This window comes from Megalobrama amblycephala, linkage group LG3 (assembly GCF_018812025.1).
Source record: "Megalobrama amblycephala isolate DHTTF-2021 linkage group LG3, ASM1881202v1, whole genome shotgun sequence".
Classification (NCBI taxonomy): Eukaryota; Metazoa; Chordata; class Actinopteri; order Cypriniformes; family Xenocyprididae; genus Megalobrama; species Megalobrama amblycephala.
Window position 1 is genome coordinate 30,295,512 of NC_063046.1, and position 15,583 is coordinate 30,311,094.

Below are 15,583 nucleotides of genomic sequence, written 5' to 3' on the forward strand. Positions count from 1 at the left end.
GGGCTGTCTAAAACAATGGCATACCTCCGGAGTCAACAATAGCCCCAAGCCTCAAGTTTAGCCTCGTTGAGTAGAGTCCTCTTCACATGCTGGGACAGAGCTGAACAGAGCACACACAGCTGAAATCCTAAACCTCCACTAAAATAAGAGTGAGACTGCAGCAAAACTACTGCCTACAGCTGTGCACTGCCACATGCACAACTTTTGAATATGTGTTGGCATTTTATTCATCATGTCGAATGGAGACAGTTCTGTTCCAGGAATGATACTTGACCAGATGGCTTTCAAATAGCCACACTAATGAAATACACAGAAAGACAATCCTGCAGTTAGCCTTAGACCTCAAGTTACTCAAGGAGACACTTGCCCTGAATGCACTGCAAAGACTAATGGACCAAACTATGTAATCTGATGTGTAAAATCCCATGGAAAGCAAAGTGAAATATAAAAAGATGGTTGTGTTTTGGAATGTGTTATGACTATTAGTTTCCTGCAGTTTTAACAAGACCAACTTTTGCAAACACAGGCTAATATGCAAAGTATTCAACACACAAACCACACACCAAAAAACTATCCTCACTTTTCCAAACGCTCTGCTATATAAAAGTAATAACCTTCCCACTGTATATACACTACCATTCAAGTTTGGGGTCAATACAATTTTTTTTTTTTAAAGAATACTTTTAATCAGCAAGGATGCATTACATTAATCAAATTGACAGTAAAGACTTTTACATTGTTACAAAAACAATATTTCAAATAATTACTGTTCTTTTTAACTTTTTATTCATCAAAGAATCCTAAAAAACTATCATGGTTTCCAAAAAATATAACTGTTTTCAACATTAATAATAATAAGAAATGTTTCTTGAGCATTAAATCAGCATATTAGAATGATTTCTGAAGGATCATGTGACACTCTAGACAGGAGTAATGATGCTGAAAATTCAGCTTTGCATCACAGGAGTAAATTGCATTTTAAATTGTAAGAATATTTCACAATATTACTGTTTTTACTCCTACTATCCCCTAACTTTTGAATGGTATTGAGATTTTAAATAGTTGATCAAAGTTGATCATGTTAATATAAATATTTGCACAATGTTAGAAATGCAATGGATGCAGCTACGCATTCATGGAAAGTCATACTAAAGTAAGTTCCAACCAAGAGCGAAGAAAGTAAACTAGACCAAAACTCACCAAAACAGTGGTTGGATCACACAAGCCTCTGTGAAAGGGTAGGCTTCAAAGGCCTATATCAAAACTTCAAAGATGATGGAGAGGGTACCAGAAGCAACAGTGAGAATGAGTGAGTGTGTGTGTATATGTGTGTGAAAAGCTATTTCAAACACACCCTCCCCTACCCTGACCTGATCTTGGGCCAGTCAGTAAAACTAATGGGACTCAAAAATCTCCATTCTTATCAGCCAATCAAATGGCTTCCCTAGACAAGATGCCAACCACTCAAGCGTGTATGAGTGGCCATGAATGACCTCAAAGCATCGCTTAACAAGATGCTCACTGAAAACCAACCATTTATTAAATATGGGTCACTCCTTGTCTTGTGTATGCAGTAGAGGAATGGAAGAGGTCAAGAGCAACAATGCCCCTTTTCTTGTCAATTTGGGCAGTTTGTGTCTGGTCTATTTTCCATTTGGTCTTTGTTTCTCATTCATAACTGAACACAAATCATTTATAACCATGGGGGAGGGGGTATATTTACAATATTTCTGATTTGCTTAAGCACGATAGTTTGCAAACATAATATGAGTATGACAGCGAAAAATAAGGACAGGACACAGTGTTTTCCCATCAAATATTGTGATGATAGCCATAATATTTTTCTATTATGAAGGGGGAAAAAAAGAATCATAATATGATATAATCATTTTTAGGAAATTATAAATAGATGAACATGCAACAAAAAGATCAAAGCAACCAACTATTCCAATACACAAATGTATCATTGGCACATATTCATAGTCAACAAGATTAGCTGGCAGTTAGCCTTTAGATAAAACATGACTTTCTTTTGCAACTAATTGAGCTTTCCAAAACAAGTCCTATGTTTACAACATTTTGTGCAAATTTTCTCAAAGCTGCAAGGAATAAATATCTAGGCAGATATTCTGTCAGGCCGTAAACACTATAGACACTGAGGGGAACACGTCTCCCTCAATATTCAGATTAATAGTCAATGAATGGGTTTCTTAGTCAAACGACAGATTCTTAAACTTTTCTTGCTCCACCCAGTCTTGATATTTGGCTACATCCTTGAATGGCAGGCAGGTATATGCAATGGCAAATTGCTGTTTATGCACATAGCACAGTGCCACACATTCGTAAACACTGACCACCCACTCACTGTTGTTTAAGCAACAGCTGCCCAGTCGATCTGATGGGAGCTTAAACCAGAATAGCATCTCATATCTCACAGATATATATTAATAGCTGACATCAAGCAAGAAAGAGATAAAAGAGGGAAATTCAACCATGTACAGTCACACACGCAGAGCGGCAGGAGTCACGAGCATTGATATATTCATTCAGCGAAGGAAAAAAGCAAAAAGAGAAAAGGGAGACTGTGTGCATTCTCTACAAATGGAAATTAATCTAATGGATCATAAAGAAGAACAAAGTATGAGTCAGAAATAGAGGGGGAATGACGGGAGACGAGGGGAGGGAATACATGAGGATGCTCAGAGGAGGAGAAAAACAAATAGTGCCTCTCTTACACGCACTGGGAAACACAGAATGGGAATGGACGTGGAGGATATTCGCAGACGGCACGCATGCAAGGTAAAGCAAAACACACACCCACAAAAACAAAACGAAAACACATGATAGGCAGTTCCAGGCAGGCAGAGACGATTAGGCTACACAACCTCTCGTGGCACCGAAACAAACAGACGAAGCGCCTGCAGCTGACTCTCCTACCTTGAAGCAGACTCTGTAGGTTCAGCTGAGCCTCCTGGTGCAGTTCCTGCACACACTCCGGCCTACTCCACGAGCCGAACACATTCACATGCTGTTGCCATGACGATTGGAAGTGGGCCGTTCGTTTGCTCTCCGAGTCCAAGTTGGTGGCGGCTGGCAGAGAGAGAGACAGAGGGAGGGGAGAAGAACAAGAGATACAGATAGAGGAAGTAAGTGAGAGCAAGAGAAAAGGAGAGAGAGAGAGAGAGATGCGGAAAGGAGGGAGAGGAGGAAAAAGATACATAAATAAAAACTGATACGATTTGCATATCTTTTTATATATTTGCATACTACGGTAGCAGAAAGGTGGAGACATCCTACCAAGCAACCGTACATTAGATCTGCAATCAAAAGGCTGCAATCTCATAATCATTACAATTAATTCATTACAACCCTAATATGTTTTTCCGTTGGCAAATTATACTGGACACCCAAGAGAAAGAACATGCTGGCATGCGTTGATAAAACGAACAATGTTTTTACTCTTTTGGTTTATGGTAGTGCTGCAACATCTGTAAAGATCTGCCCAGATAGTGAAAGATAAAAGATCGTTCACACCAAGAGCAATAAACATAATGATAACAATAAATTATTAATAATTGTTCTAATTCTATGAGAATAGGGAAGTCCACACCAAGGATGTCACTGGAATCACTTTTGGAATCAACGATTAAAGCATTGTCAGTCAATCAGAATCCACTGACTTTAAAGAACTCAGGCATTTAATAACAAACGGAACATTATCATCTTTTGTTGTGGATGCTAATGTAGTTAGCGTTAGTTATCTGACCAGATTTAGTTCTGACAGCTCAGAAAAATGTGTTTACATATTACATATAGACTGTTGAAATATCTATTCAACTTCAGTCATGAAACTCTAGAGGGCGCAAGGTGATAGGTCCTTTACATGCAATCTTCAAGCAATCGCTGGGACAATACATCGATTCTCAAAGTGATACAATTATTCTGGATCGATTGTGATATTTTCTCCCTCAAAACAATTCTGAGCTTAGTTTTAACAGCAGATGGCACTCTAGGCTAGTTTTTAACCTCACACTCAAATGCTCACGAAGAAGAGTGCTGGACAGCGATCGTTCGAACACGGGTATTTTCAAAACCGTAGCTTTTTCTATGCGGTTTGGCACACGCAAACGCAGTATCCGGTCACTGAAACTGAACTTTTTTTGAAAACTCCTCCTATCTCCTTTGTTTATGTGAGGCGAGTCTGTGCAATGAAGGATATAGCCAAAATATTGCTGCTAATAACTGTGCTAACAGGGCTTATAACAACATGTATACAGATACATGCACAGTTCTGTGCGGAACAGAGGTGTCAGAATGCCATACTACGCAGGTCACTGCTTCAATGTTTCTTTTTACTTTGAAAACGTCTCATCGTATTGTTTTGGCTTATGGAATTAATAATAATAGTAAAAAAACACCTGCCTAGAACTGCTATGGCATTTATGTATGTATATTTATGCAGCAGCAGCATATCTTACAAATTCACAGATTCAAATTCGCAGCGTGTCTGTGCATCTATTAGCAGTAGCAGCAGCATCCTACATAGCAGATGTAGTCTGCAAAGACCCAATACATTAACATTTGTCATATTTAATAACATGCTAAAACTATTCCGAGAGTTGTCATTATTTGAACTATGAAACTTGTTTTGTTAAATAGAAAAGAATCAGAATATGAGATTACATTGTGACTGATAATCTACATAATAGCCGGAGAACAAATTATTCTCCTATTTTGACAAAAACGTCACACAGTGAGGTTTTAATGCAATGATAAGGGCAAAATGATTCTTACATTCTACTTTTATAATCCTGCATAACAACAACACATCTTTATTTAAAGCTTACTGCCAGAGAGCAGAGAGACAGAAAAAGACACTGATGAAAAAGGACACTTAACTATCTCCCGAGAGGTTAAATGAGCACACTTAATTACAACTTCAGCACTGGTTCTCAGAGAGGAAATTAATATGCTATTTCTTCCTCTTACGTAACGCTGACTGATCTTCAAAGCATAAAGATTGATGGAATTCAAAGCAAAGTCAACATGTTGAGCATCAGGACAAACAGAAGGGGCTATATACTAAAAAAATTGTGTATAAACGTCAAAATTAATTACAAAGAAAAAGCAAGAAAAACATTCAATTAAACATGAAAATTTTGTACAAAGATTGAAATGGTATTTTGTAGGAATGAGAAAATGAGCAAGGTGAATAAGTGAAAGACTTGTTAGCCTGGGCTGATGTTCATGGTAAGTTTTCTGTCTGGATCAGACACAATACTTTTAAGATAAAAACCTAGGCTCAGTATACCTTATTTCAAACAACCTACATGTAGCCTACATTTGATTTTGGGCTATCAGTAAAATACAATCAATCCACAGAAAAAAAAAAAATAAGGGAAAAACTCACTCCTAATTACTTCTGTAATTAGGATTAAGGAAACGGTTTCATGATTATTGTATTTTAACTACTGACTATTGTAAAAATCTTTCCATATTTCCATTTCCTGCTGCACCATCTGATCTGTACTCAGTCACATGCATACATGCTATGCTTAATTAGCCCCATGTTCTCACCTTCATTAGTGGCTGATTAACTTGCATGAGCTGAATCTTTGAACTACAGGACATTAAACATGGCATGACGTCTCTGCAGAAAGACCCTTACATGACGACTCTAATGACAGAAGCTATTTGAGAAACTACTTGGCTTTTTCACATGCAGAAATAGCATGTCATGCAGACCATAACAAACATGATGTGCTGATTTAAAGCATATTTTTTTGTATATTTTGGTTATAGGCCTGCCTCCAGAAACTCTACATAATGTTTGTTTGCTCTTCTAAGTGGCATATCCAGTTAAAAGAAGACAACGGCCAAGATAAACATAGTGAAACGACCAAGCTGCTGCTGTTACCCACTTTAACATTTATAGGCATTTTGTCTCAATTCTTCTCATTGTCATTGTGCATGAATCCGGAGGATATTTGTCAGGCTTGACTGCTGGTACAACATCACATAAACAGCACAAAGTGCTGAAAGTTGAGAAGAATTTGTAACTAAAGCCTTATAGCCCAGAGGAGAAAAAATCCTCAGTAATTTTACATATATTATACCTTTGCCTAGGGTTTCAGAAGAGATCTCAACAATGTCTCAAACTGTGCTCAGAACTGCCAAGATTTTGCTGCAGACAAAAACCAAATATTTCAGTATGAAGTCAATATATTTGATCAAATTCTTTAGCTCTATCATTTTTTTATTAGCTATATGTCTACAATTGTCAATGTTTATATTTCTCCTAAGGTATTTTATAAAATTAATATTTCAATAAGACATAAATCTCTTGATGGATATATTAAACATTTATATAATTAAAGGGATAGCTCACCCAAAAATCTAAATTCTGTCATCAGTACCATATTTTACATATATTTTTTTAGCATTACTTGATATTGCAGCCTATTCATCATCAACAACTAAATCATCATCAACTAAAATGCAGGTCAACCAAACAGTAAAAAAAAGTTCAACTGCTCAATTTAAATTGTGTGTTGTAGGGTTGCACGGTGTACCGGTACTACGGTAGTATCACGATACCAAAGCTTCAAAATACTGGCGATGCCATTGTATTTTTTAAACGGTAGTATCGTCAGTACCGTAAGGAATGTTGTATGTGAGGCAGGTACACTTCAACTGAACATACGTGCCTGCAAAAACATTACAAGAGACTGCCGTTGACTGTCTGCTGTGCCCTGTGTAGTAAATGCTCTGTAGAATTAGCGCCTTATTGTTTCCTGATGTTTCAGTTAATTTTGCAATGAGATAAAGTTGCGCTTGCACGTTGTTGTTCGCAGTGCATTTTATCTGGAGAAAGGGTCTGAAATTCACTTAATTAACCCTCTGGAGTCTGAGGCTGATTTGGGGCCTGGAGAAGTTTTGACATGCCCTGACATTTGTGCTTTTTTCAGTTGTTCATGAACATATTAATGACAAAAGTGTCATTACACTGTATTCAGCACAAACTAGGCTACCATAATATGTGAGGAACATGTGTGTACATGTTTGTGTTTTTGAAGGAATACGTTTATGCGTGGTTACTGAAAAAACAAAAAACTTAGTCACTGATATAAGGCCAATAAAAGTATATTAAATCTGTGTTCACAAGACTTTTGGGTATTGAAGGTTGTAGACTAGAGTTTTTGCTTCAAAATTATGTAAAAATTATGCTGACTACTCTTTCATTTATAACAATATACTGATTTAGTTTTTGTAAGACACTTTTTGCCAAGAAACACGGTATGCGAGGAGGCGTGAATCTCCATGAATATGGTATTCTCACCGTGAAGACAAAAGAATTGAATAGTAATACTGAAAAGACTTGCATATTATGAGCATTTCAGTCAGGTAGGCTGTGAAAAAAAACTTTGTATGTCTCAAGCTCATCATGTATAGAAACATACAGAAAAATTTTATTACAATATAAAATAAGGTTTTATATTATACTTTAAAATATAATGTATTTCTGTGATGCAAAGAGTCTGAATAAGGCTTTTAGTTTAAAAGCATGCACATTTGGAGAAATATAGGATTCTCATATGTTTATGTCAATTTTCTATACAGAGGAGTTATTTTTTATTTAATATTCATTGTTATCTCTATGAGCGCTGGTGTTTGCATCATACTGCAGCCGGAGGGCGCTCTGTGCATTTTAGTCCACAAATTCACTAAGAAGAAGACGATATTCCATGAATGGTGTTTACCAATTCATACTACAGCCGGAGGGCGCTAAAGAAACAAAAACTCACTTAAAACTTATCAATAGAAGAAAACAAACAGGAATTTACTGAATGCTTCCAGAGATGCTAACCATGCTTTTTCATCCAGTAAAAATTTTCAAGGCAATAAATACACGATTGAGATGATGAATGCATGTGTTGTCTCTGAATTTGCCTGTGAATAGCGCTGGCTCCGTGGGTGTGGCCGCATTAGTGGGTAATGAGCTGAATCACGGACTTCTGACATGGCTCTCTTTTCATACAGATTACATAAACAGAGAATATTTGTTTTCGATTTGACTTGCACGATTTAAAACCTGACATTTCAACGTTTTGTTAGACATAAGTATGAATTTTTTGTGATTAGTATTCACTAAGTTACAGTTCATTTTCTGAGAACTATCAGATTGGACTTCGTTCAGAGGGAGATGAGAGATCACGCATCATGTTAGTTTTCTTTATTTTACAAAAAGCACAACATTTTGTTTTTACTCTGAGTGTATACAAATAAAAGGAGATATTCTATAGTTTCAAGATGTATTACTTATGTTTCTATGACAAAAAATGACAGAGTATTTTAAGTCTGTTTTGCTGCAATGTGAAAAAAAACCTGCAAAACGCGCCGGCGCGTTTTTAGACCTCAGAGTGTTAACATCATAAAATCTTTATATACGAATGAATTCTCAGTTTTTCCGTTGCTCATTTGACCACTTCTGGAAAAGATTAAATAGTTTGTTTCTAGAAACATCTTTGCGAACACGATTCAGACAAATGCAATTCCATTCATCAATAAGCTATAGCGGCTTTGCACTCGGTTCTTATCAATCATATCAATCGTGATTTTATAATTATAAATGTATTATATGTTTTAATATACATACTGCTCTCCAGTCAGGGTTAGATATTTCAAGATAGGCTGGCAAAAATGCTCCTGATAGTTCGTGAAACGAGCAAGAGCGCTGTTTTTGTTTCGTTTCTAAATGAATCTGTTTATGAACAAATTGGGTGAGTCGCTGACTCACTAATCCATTCATTAAGACAGTCATTTGCTTCGTTCCTGAATGAATCAGCCGTTTTGAACGAATCGGTTGAATGATTCATTGACTTAATCATTACCACTTGCTGCCACCTACTGGCTACTTTAGTCTCCCATCTAAAAGTAGGCCTAATCTATCATTTTTTTACCATCTAAAAGTAGGTATATTCTATCATTTTTTTTCCGCCAACATTTTTATTTCTATATTCAGATTTTTATATTTGAAACATTAATATCATAACATTATTTATGCAATTGTAATTTAAGTGTAAATGCATAAATGCTACATCGTAATGTCAGTTCATACAGCTTCTGTGCAGATGAATTTGAATTTGAAGATGAATTTTGTTTACAATGATTCATTTGATTGATAATAAAAGCCTGTTATTCATTCTCATTAATGAAGTATTCAGAGAAAAATCTGGTCTGTTTTCATGTTTTTATGAAAGTTTGGTTCATTTTGTATACTGCATGGTATCACGATACTACTTGGTATCGTGATACTTCAGCTGGTATAGTATCGTAAGATATTTTTATGGTATCGTGACAACCTTAGTGTGTTGTATGGTCACCGCTTATTGCAATGGTACACTAAACACGTTTGTACATGTAAAGTTTGCTGTTTTGCATGGATATTGAACAGCAAACAGCAATTAAAATCAACTCTGCTCAGATTACATATGGTCCCTCTCTATATAGTGTTAAAGTAACACTGAAGCAGAGTCAAAGTTAATGAGATAATTAAGTGATTAAGTTATGATTGAGCATTAGTGATGAACACCTGCTGTTAACAAGTATAATCACTGAAGAGAAACACAACAAAGGACTTCCAGCCACAGCCTTAGATAAAATCAACTGAAGATAAAAGACATTAAATCTCTCAAGATCTGATTAAACAACTCCACAAAGAGCATATTATCTCATTAACTTTAACTCTGCTTCAGTGTTATTTTAACTCTATGTAGAGAGGGACCATATGTTCTCTGAGCAGAGTTGATTTAACTCTGGGGATTTTGCTGTGTGGGACACAAGTAAAACTTTGTTTACACAATTAGAATATGAAATATGAAATAACACTGCATATTATCTTCACTGTATAAATTAAGTAAAGATTAATCATTATTGAAGTTACAAAAGCTATTCAGTTATTTGTTGTTTGATTAACATTAAAAACACAGACAGCAGGAATATTAGGCTTCTTTCCCTTTAAGACATAATGCACAATCCAGTATATACTACACATGCATTGTATTTCTTGACTGTTACGTTCCCTTAAGACATAACCGACTATGTTTGCTAGGATACTTGCCAAAATTGGCATGTTGACATCACATTTGTGTGAATTTTTCTGTTCAAGCGCAAGACTTGAAAGAGAACTCGGAATTAGAAAACTTCGGATGAGCGCGCACACAAATCTTCTCACAGCTCGGCAAGTTCTCTTTTGCATCTTGCTCATGAATGTTTAAATTAGCAAGGCTTAAATGAGTTTAGTTTAGACACAGCATCGTGTGCAGTTCATGTCTCACCTGCACTCGCACGCTATCAACACCTGAGTGACGACGGCGTAAATGACTGCACTCGCAGTGAACCAGGTTTACAAAGAGTGACTGTTTTGTCCACGCTTTTTGATAATCGCTGTTGTAACGTATTGGGAATGCGTATTCATCGACTGAAATATACATTAGCTGAACTCTGTCTGTCTGTTTTAGACGTTGCTATTTTCAACAAACCATATTATAGATGCGTTGACAGATTTGATTTGTGTGTGCCGAAAATGTTCATATCAGTGGCATATATGCGGCATATACGCTGATGCAGATATCTGCGACAGGCTCATATCACCCCATAAAATCCGCAGAACGATAAATCTCTCTAGTTTGTACATGTTTAGTTTTATTTAATAATAACACGTGACTTATTCACCGATACTACTCACCCTCGTGTTGTTCCAAACCCATAAATCTTTCATTCATCGTCAAACCCAAATTAAATTATTTTTAATAAAATCCATATGAATTGAGCAGTTTAATCCAGATTTAATTTAGGCTCATATTCGTATTTAAACTAATCAATGCGCATAGCATGCCAGCAATGGTAAACAGAAGCTCAACCATGCTTGCTCGATGTGTTTGAGCTTACATTTACCATATTGATAAATGATCATGACAGTGATGAAATCTTAGATGAAATCAGTGATGAAGGGAACATTATTGACTTGGTAATCAGCCAATCAGCTCTCACTTGTCTTCCCTCACATCCACGGCACACTATAGGAGCTTGAAGAGAATGTGTTGCTATTGGACAGTGTTACTTTTATACACTATTTCATCTCATATTTCATAATATGCGCTCAGTTTTATTGTTGATTCAATTATTTTCTCATCCCAGTTATTTTGAGGAATCACTGCCTCCCTTCTCAAACACCCCTTGGTTATATGTACATAAACTAATAAATAGTGCATAAAATTGAGATCAACTTCCATTAAATATTCTCTACTTAGCCAATGCTGGGAGCTTTAATGAGTGATTACCTTTTTATTCAGATGTTCTCATAATTTTATCCCGAGCTCGACTGGGCGCTTTACTTCACACGTGGGGGTTGAAGTGCCGTGTTTAGAAACGTGATGATAGATGCTTGCACAGATCCAATATGAGTATAGAATACACTTGTAAAATGATGTCCCTCACCAACCCGTATCGGCTCGCACAATTTTCTCACATACACGCAGGATCAAATTGTGTTTTTGCTCTGTGATCGTACAGAGTGCTGCCAAAAGCAATTACTCTCACAGGATAATTGTAGTGGCATGAATCCCAATCCAAACTCTTTCTGCCCTTCACCCAATCTTTCCCTCTTTCCTTTCACTGATGTGTGAGATTGAAGCCTTTCCACACCGTCAAGCAGGACTAGGGCCCTTGATGGGTTTTTTACTGGGTGCACATAGAGAATGTACATAGCAGCACCGAACGTGAGGCGATAGTGATCTAAAGATGTCTGATGGAGTTAAGAGAAGGTTCATGACGACATCACCACCACACCTAGTCAAGCACCAATAAAAATCTGCGAAACACTGCAGTGAATGAAGGTGATTTACACCAGCAGATGGTGTGTACGAGACAAAAACAATTTCAGTTCTCACGGTGATCACATAAAACAGCCGCTCACTTAATTAAATCGATCAGCTAATGATGAAAACACTAACATCCAGTCTCAGCTGCCACATCTGCACAGAAAGAGGTTTGAGGCTTGGAAGCGATGCAAGTGTGAAATCAACACAAAAGTGTAAGCCAAAATGTGCACAGTACATGGACACAGCTCATATTTATGGAAATGTGTCTCTCTGTTGTCTTTCTCTCCATGGTAACTGTATGTACAGTGTGAAAGATGGGCAGGAGATATCAAAGGGCCTGGCCCGACCAGTCATTTTTTTTCCATCAAGCCCAGCAAAGCTACACTTGACAGTGTATACCAGGGATGAAAGCATTGAAGACACTTTCAAAATGAATTTAAGCCACTTCATTCTCAGTCAAAGTAAGGAAATTATGTACAAGAGTTCACACAACTGAAGACACACAAACAAATCATGATTTGCAACTTGTTATTGCTAGAAGGAGGAATATTTATACTTTATAGAGAGAGACATTCTTATACTAGAGTGTTTTATTGGACAAAAATGTAAAAGTCATCAATTTTTCTGTCTGTGTTCCCAGAGGGGAAATAACGCCATACCATTCACACAGAACATGTTTACACACACACACACACACACACACACACACACGTTCGTTTTTGTGAATTGTGGGGACATTCCATAGGCGTAATGGTTTTTATACTGTACAAACCGTATTTTCTATCCCCCTACACTACCCCTAACCATCACAGGAAGCTGTGCACACTTTTACTTTCTCACAAAAACTCATTCTGTATGATTTATAAGCCTTTTGAAAAATGGGGACATGGGGTAATGTCCTCATAAGTCACCTCTTTTTGTAATACCTATGTCATACCCATACACATCTGTGTCCTGATATGTCACAAAAACGTGCACACACACACACACTAACAGATCGGCACACAGTACACTCACACACACATACACACGCATCCGCGCACACACGCGCAAAAGAACAACTAAGTTTCAGCATGTAAGACGTGTATGGTGTACAAGGACTTACAGGAGTCGAAATTATAAATCCTCGATCACTTTTAGTCAGCTTTGACAAAACTTTCCTCAGCTAGCGCGTCTTTTTGAAGTGACTAGTGACTAGCCATGTCACCTGACCTTAATACTGTGTGCTGATTCGCTAAAACGGACTTATCGGTTTCTGTACACAAACAACAAGGGCGCTTGTCGGCTTCTGCTGTAAAACGTGAACTTGCGATGGCTGACAGTGGACTATACCGGCTTTTCTGACAAAATGGATTTAGGGTACAGAACGTGCTATATATGGAGAATAATGCTCAGCACTTAGTTCATTTTTTTTTTTTTAAATGGCGTTTATCGGTTTTTGCAAATGAACTTCATCTGCTAAATTCACTATTAAGTGAAATTTATAAACTTGTGTCATGCTTTGGTTGCGGCAGGGTGAAATAAAAGTGCAGGATTCAATCAAAGCACTCCTTTCTTTATTTACAACTCAAATGAAACAAAATAATCTGTATTTTACTCTATAAATACTAAAACAGAACAACCAAATATACAGTACATCGACGAGAACAGACAAAGACTGAACTAAAACCAAGGCTAGAAATACATAAAATAGGTGTGAATTAATAAGATAACTGATAACTAATTCAAAACAAACAGACAGACAAAACCAAAAGTAGAACACAAAGCAAACAGACTATAATCCAGATAGATAGACAGATAGACTCTAGTCATTACACGCACACAACAGAGGCATAATTTCTCTCATGACCACAAGCTCCTCTTTCCCAGTGGTGAGCAGCCCACGAGTTAGTACACACAGATTCCATGACACCTCCTCCATTCCACATGTTTTCCACAGAAACATGGCACTAAGTGCTGGTGAGGCTGTGATGTGTTTGCATATGCTGCAGTGTTGGTCCCAGCAGTGCTGACTGTAGTGACTGCCGCTTCCTCAAGGCCCGCTCTGCACTGCTTCACCCCTCCCCGTCTGCTTCCTCTGGTGCCAGTGAGCGTGTGTGAATGACAAGTGCTAAAAGACAGACTATTAGTGAAAGTGTGTCTATGTGTCAGTATGTCTGATAAACAAACACGCACATGCTCGCACACTTCCCAAAGAGGAAGTGTGCGGAGGATAGGAAATGTGACCACTGGCCTTCTGGAGTTAATCCTTCCCTGGTCCTCCTCTCATCCTCTCCAATACTCTTCCCCTCATATACCCTTCGGCCTTATCCATCTACTCACGAACACAAAGATTTCATAAGTACAAACTGTCTTGCAGATGAGTCCCAAATGTAGTTACATTATTCATAAGAGTGAAGATTAGACTGCATTACAAAACACTTTGACAAGAGGCTACAGCGCAAATTGCAGAAGTCGTTTTTCTGTTTATTGACAGGATAAAATGCAGTGATTCATTTTTATTAGGCCTGACCTTTATTCAAAATGACACATTAAAGCGTCAGTGTCCTTTGTGCACAATTATCAACAAAGAAACAGAATATGATGATTGTTTCAAAATAATTTTCAAATATAATATGATGAATGTTGATAGTCAATCAGAATCCACCCAACTTTAAAGAGCTCAAGCATTTAAAGTGGCAGATGACATAACTGCAGCAAATTGTCATCTATTGGTGTGGCCACTAAAATAGTTATCGTTGTAGTTACCATTCTTGGTGTGAACAGGCCTTTATTGCATATACCTATACCTTTATTTCTGCATATAAAAAGTGCACTCTGGAAAATTTAGGTGGGTAAAAATTAACAAAATCTCAAAAGTTCTATTTTATATTAAAGGGTTAGTTCACCCAAAAATTTAAATAATGTCATTTATTACTCACCCTCATGCCGTTCCACACCCGTAAGTCCTTCGACCTTCGACAGTGGTTCAATAATAATATTATAAAGCGACGAGAATATTTTTTATATAGTGATGGCCGATTTCAAAACACTGCTTCATGAAGCTTCGGAGCATTATGAATCTTTTGTGTCGAATCATGATTCGGATCGTGTGTCAAACCGCCAAACTGCTGAAATCACGTGACTTTGGCGCTCCAAACCGCTGATTCAACACAAAAGATTCATAACGCTCTGAAGCTTCATGAAGCAGTGTTTTGAAATCAGCCATCACTATAAGTTTTTTTTAATTATTATTTTGTTTTTTTTTGGCGCACCAAAAATATTCTCATCGCTTTATAAATATTAAGATAGAACCACTGTACTCACATGAACTGATTTAAATATGTTTTTAGTACATTAATGGATCTTGAGAGAGGAAATGTCATTGCTCCCTATGCAGGCCTCACTAAGCCATCGGATTTCAACAAAAATATCTTAATTTGCGTTCCGAAGATTGACGAAGGTCTTACGGGTGTGGAACGGCATGAGCGTGAGTAATAAATTACATTATTTTCATTTTTGGGTGAACTAACCCTTTAAGTGTTCAAAATGGTCCGACTCACTGCGATAAGCCTTCAATAATGACTGCAATAAGCCTACAATAATGGTTTTGGATCGGTTGGATTTCGTGAAAAAATTCAAGTTAACATAATTCATCTTTACGTGTTTATAATCATGTTCATAAACGAAAAAGAACATCCAGCTACTTTGGCAGCAGATAT

The 15,583-nt window shown here is 37.1% G+C and overlaps 1 protein-coding gene across 6 annotated transcripts in view; it reads right to left on the bottom strand.

The window, feature by feature from the left end:
- Positions 1–15,583, bottom strand: part of nhsl2 (NHS-like 2) — an 88,236-nt gene that overhangs the window by 11,568 nt on the left and 61,085 nt on the right. For all 6 annotated transcript variants that reach the window (XM_048185023.1, XM_048185025.1, XM_048185027.1 and 3 more), the window contains one exon: positions 2,938–3,090. In XM_048185023.1, the coding sequence (XP_048040980.1) occupies positions 2,938–3,090 (153 nt within the window). The remainder of the gene's footprint in view (positions 1–2,937; positions 3,091–15,583) is intronic.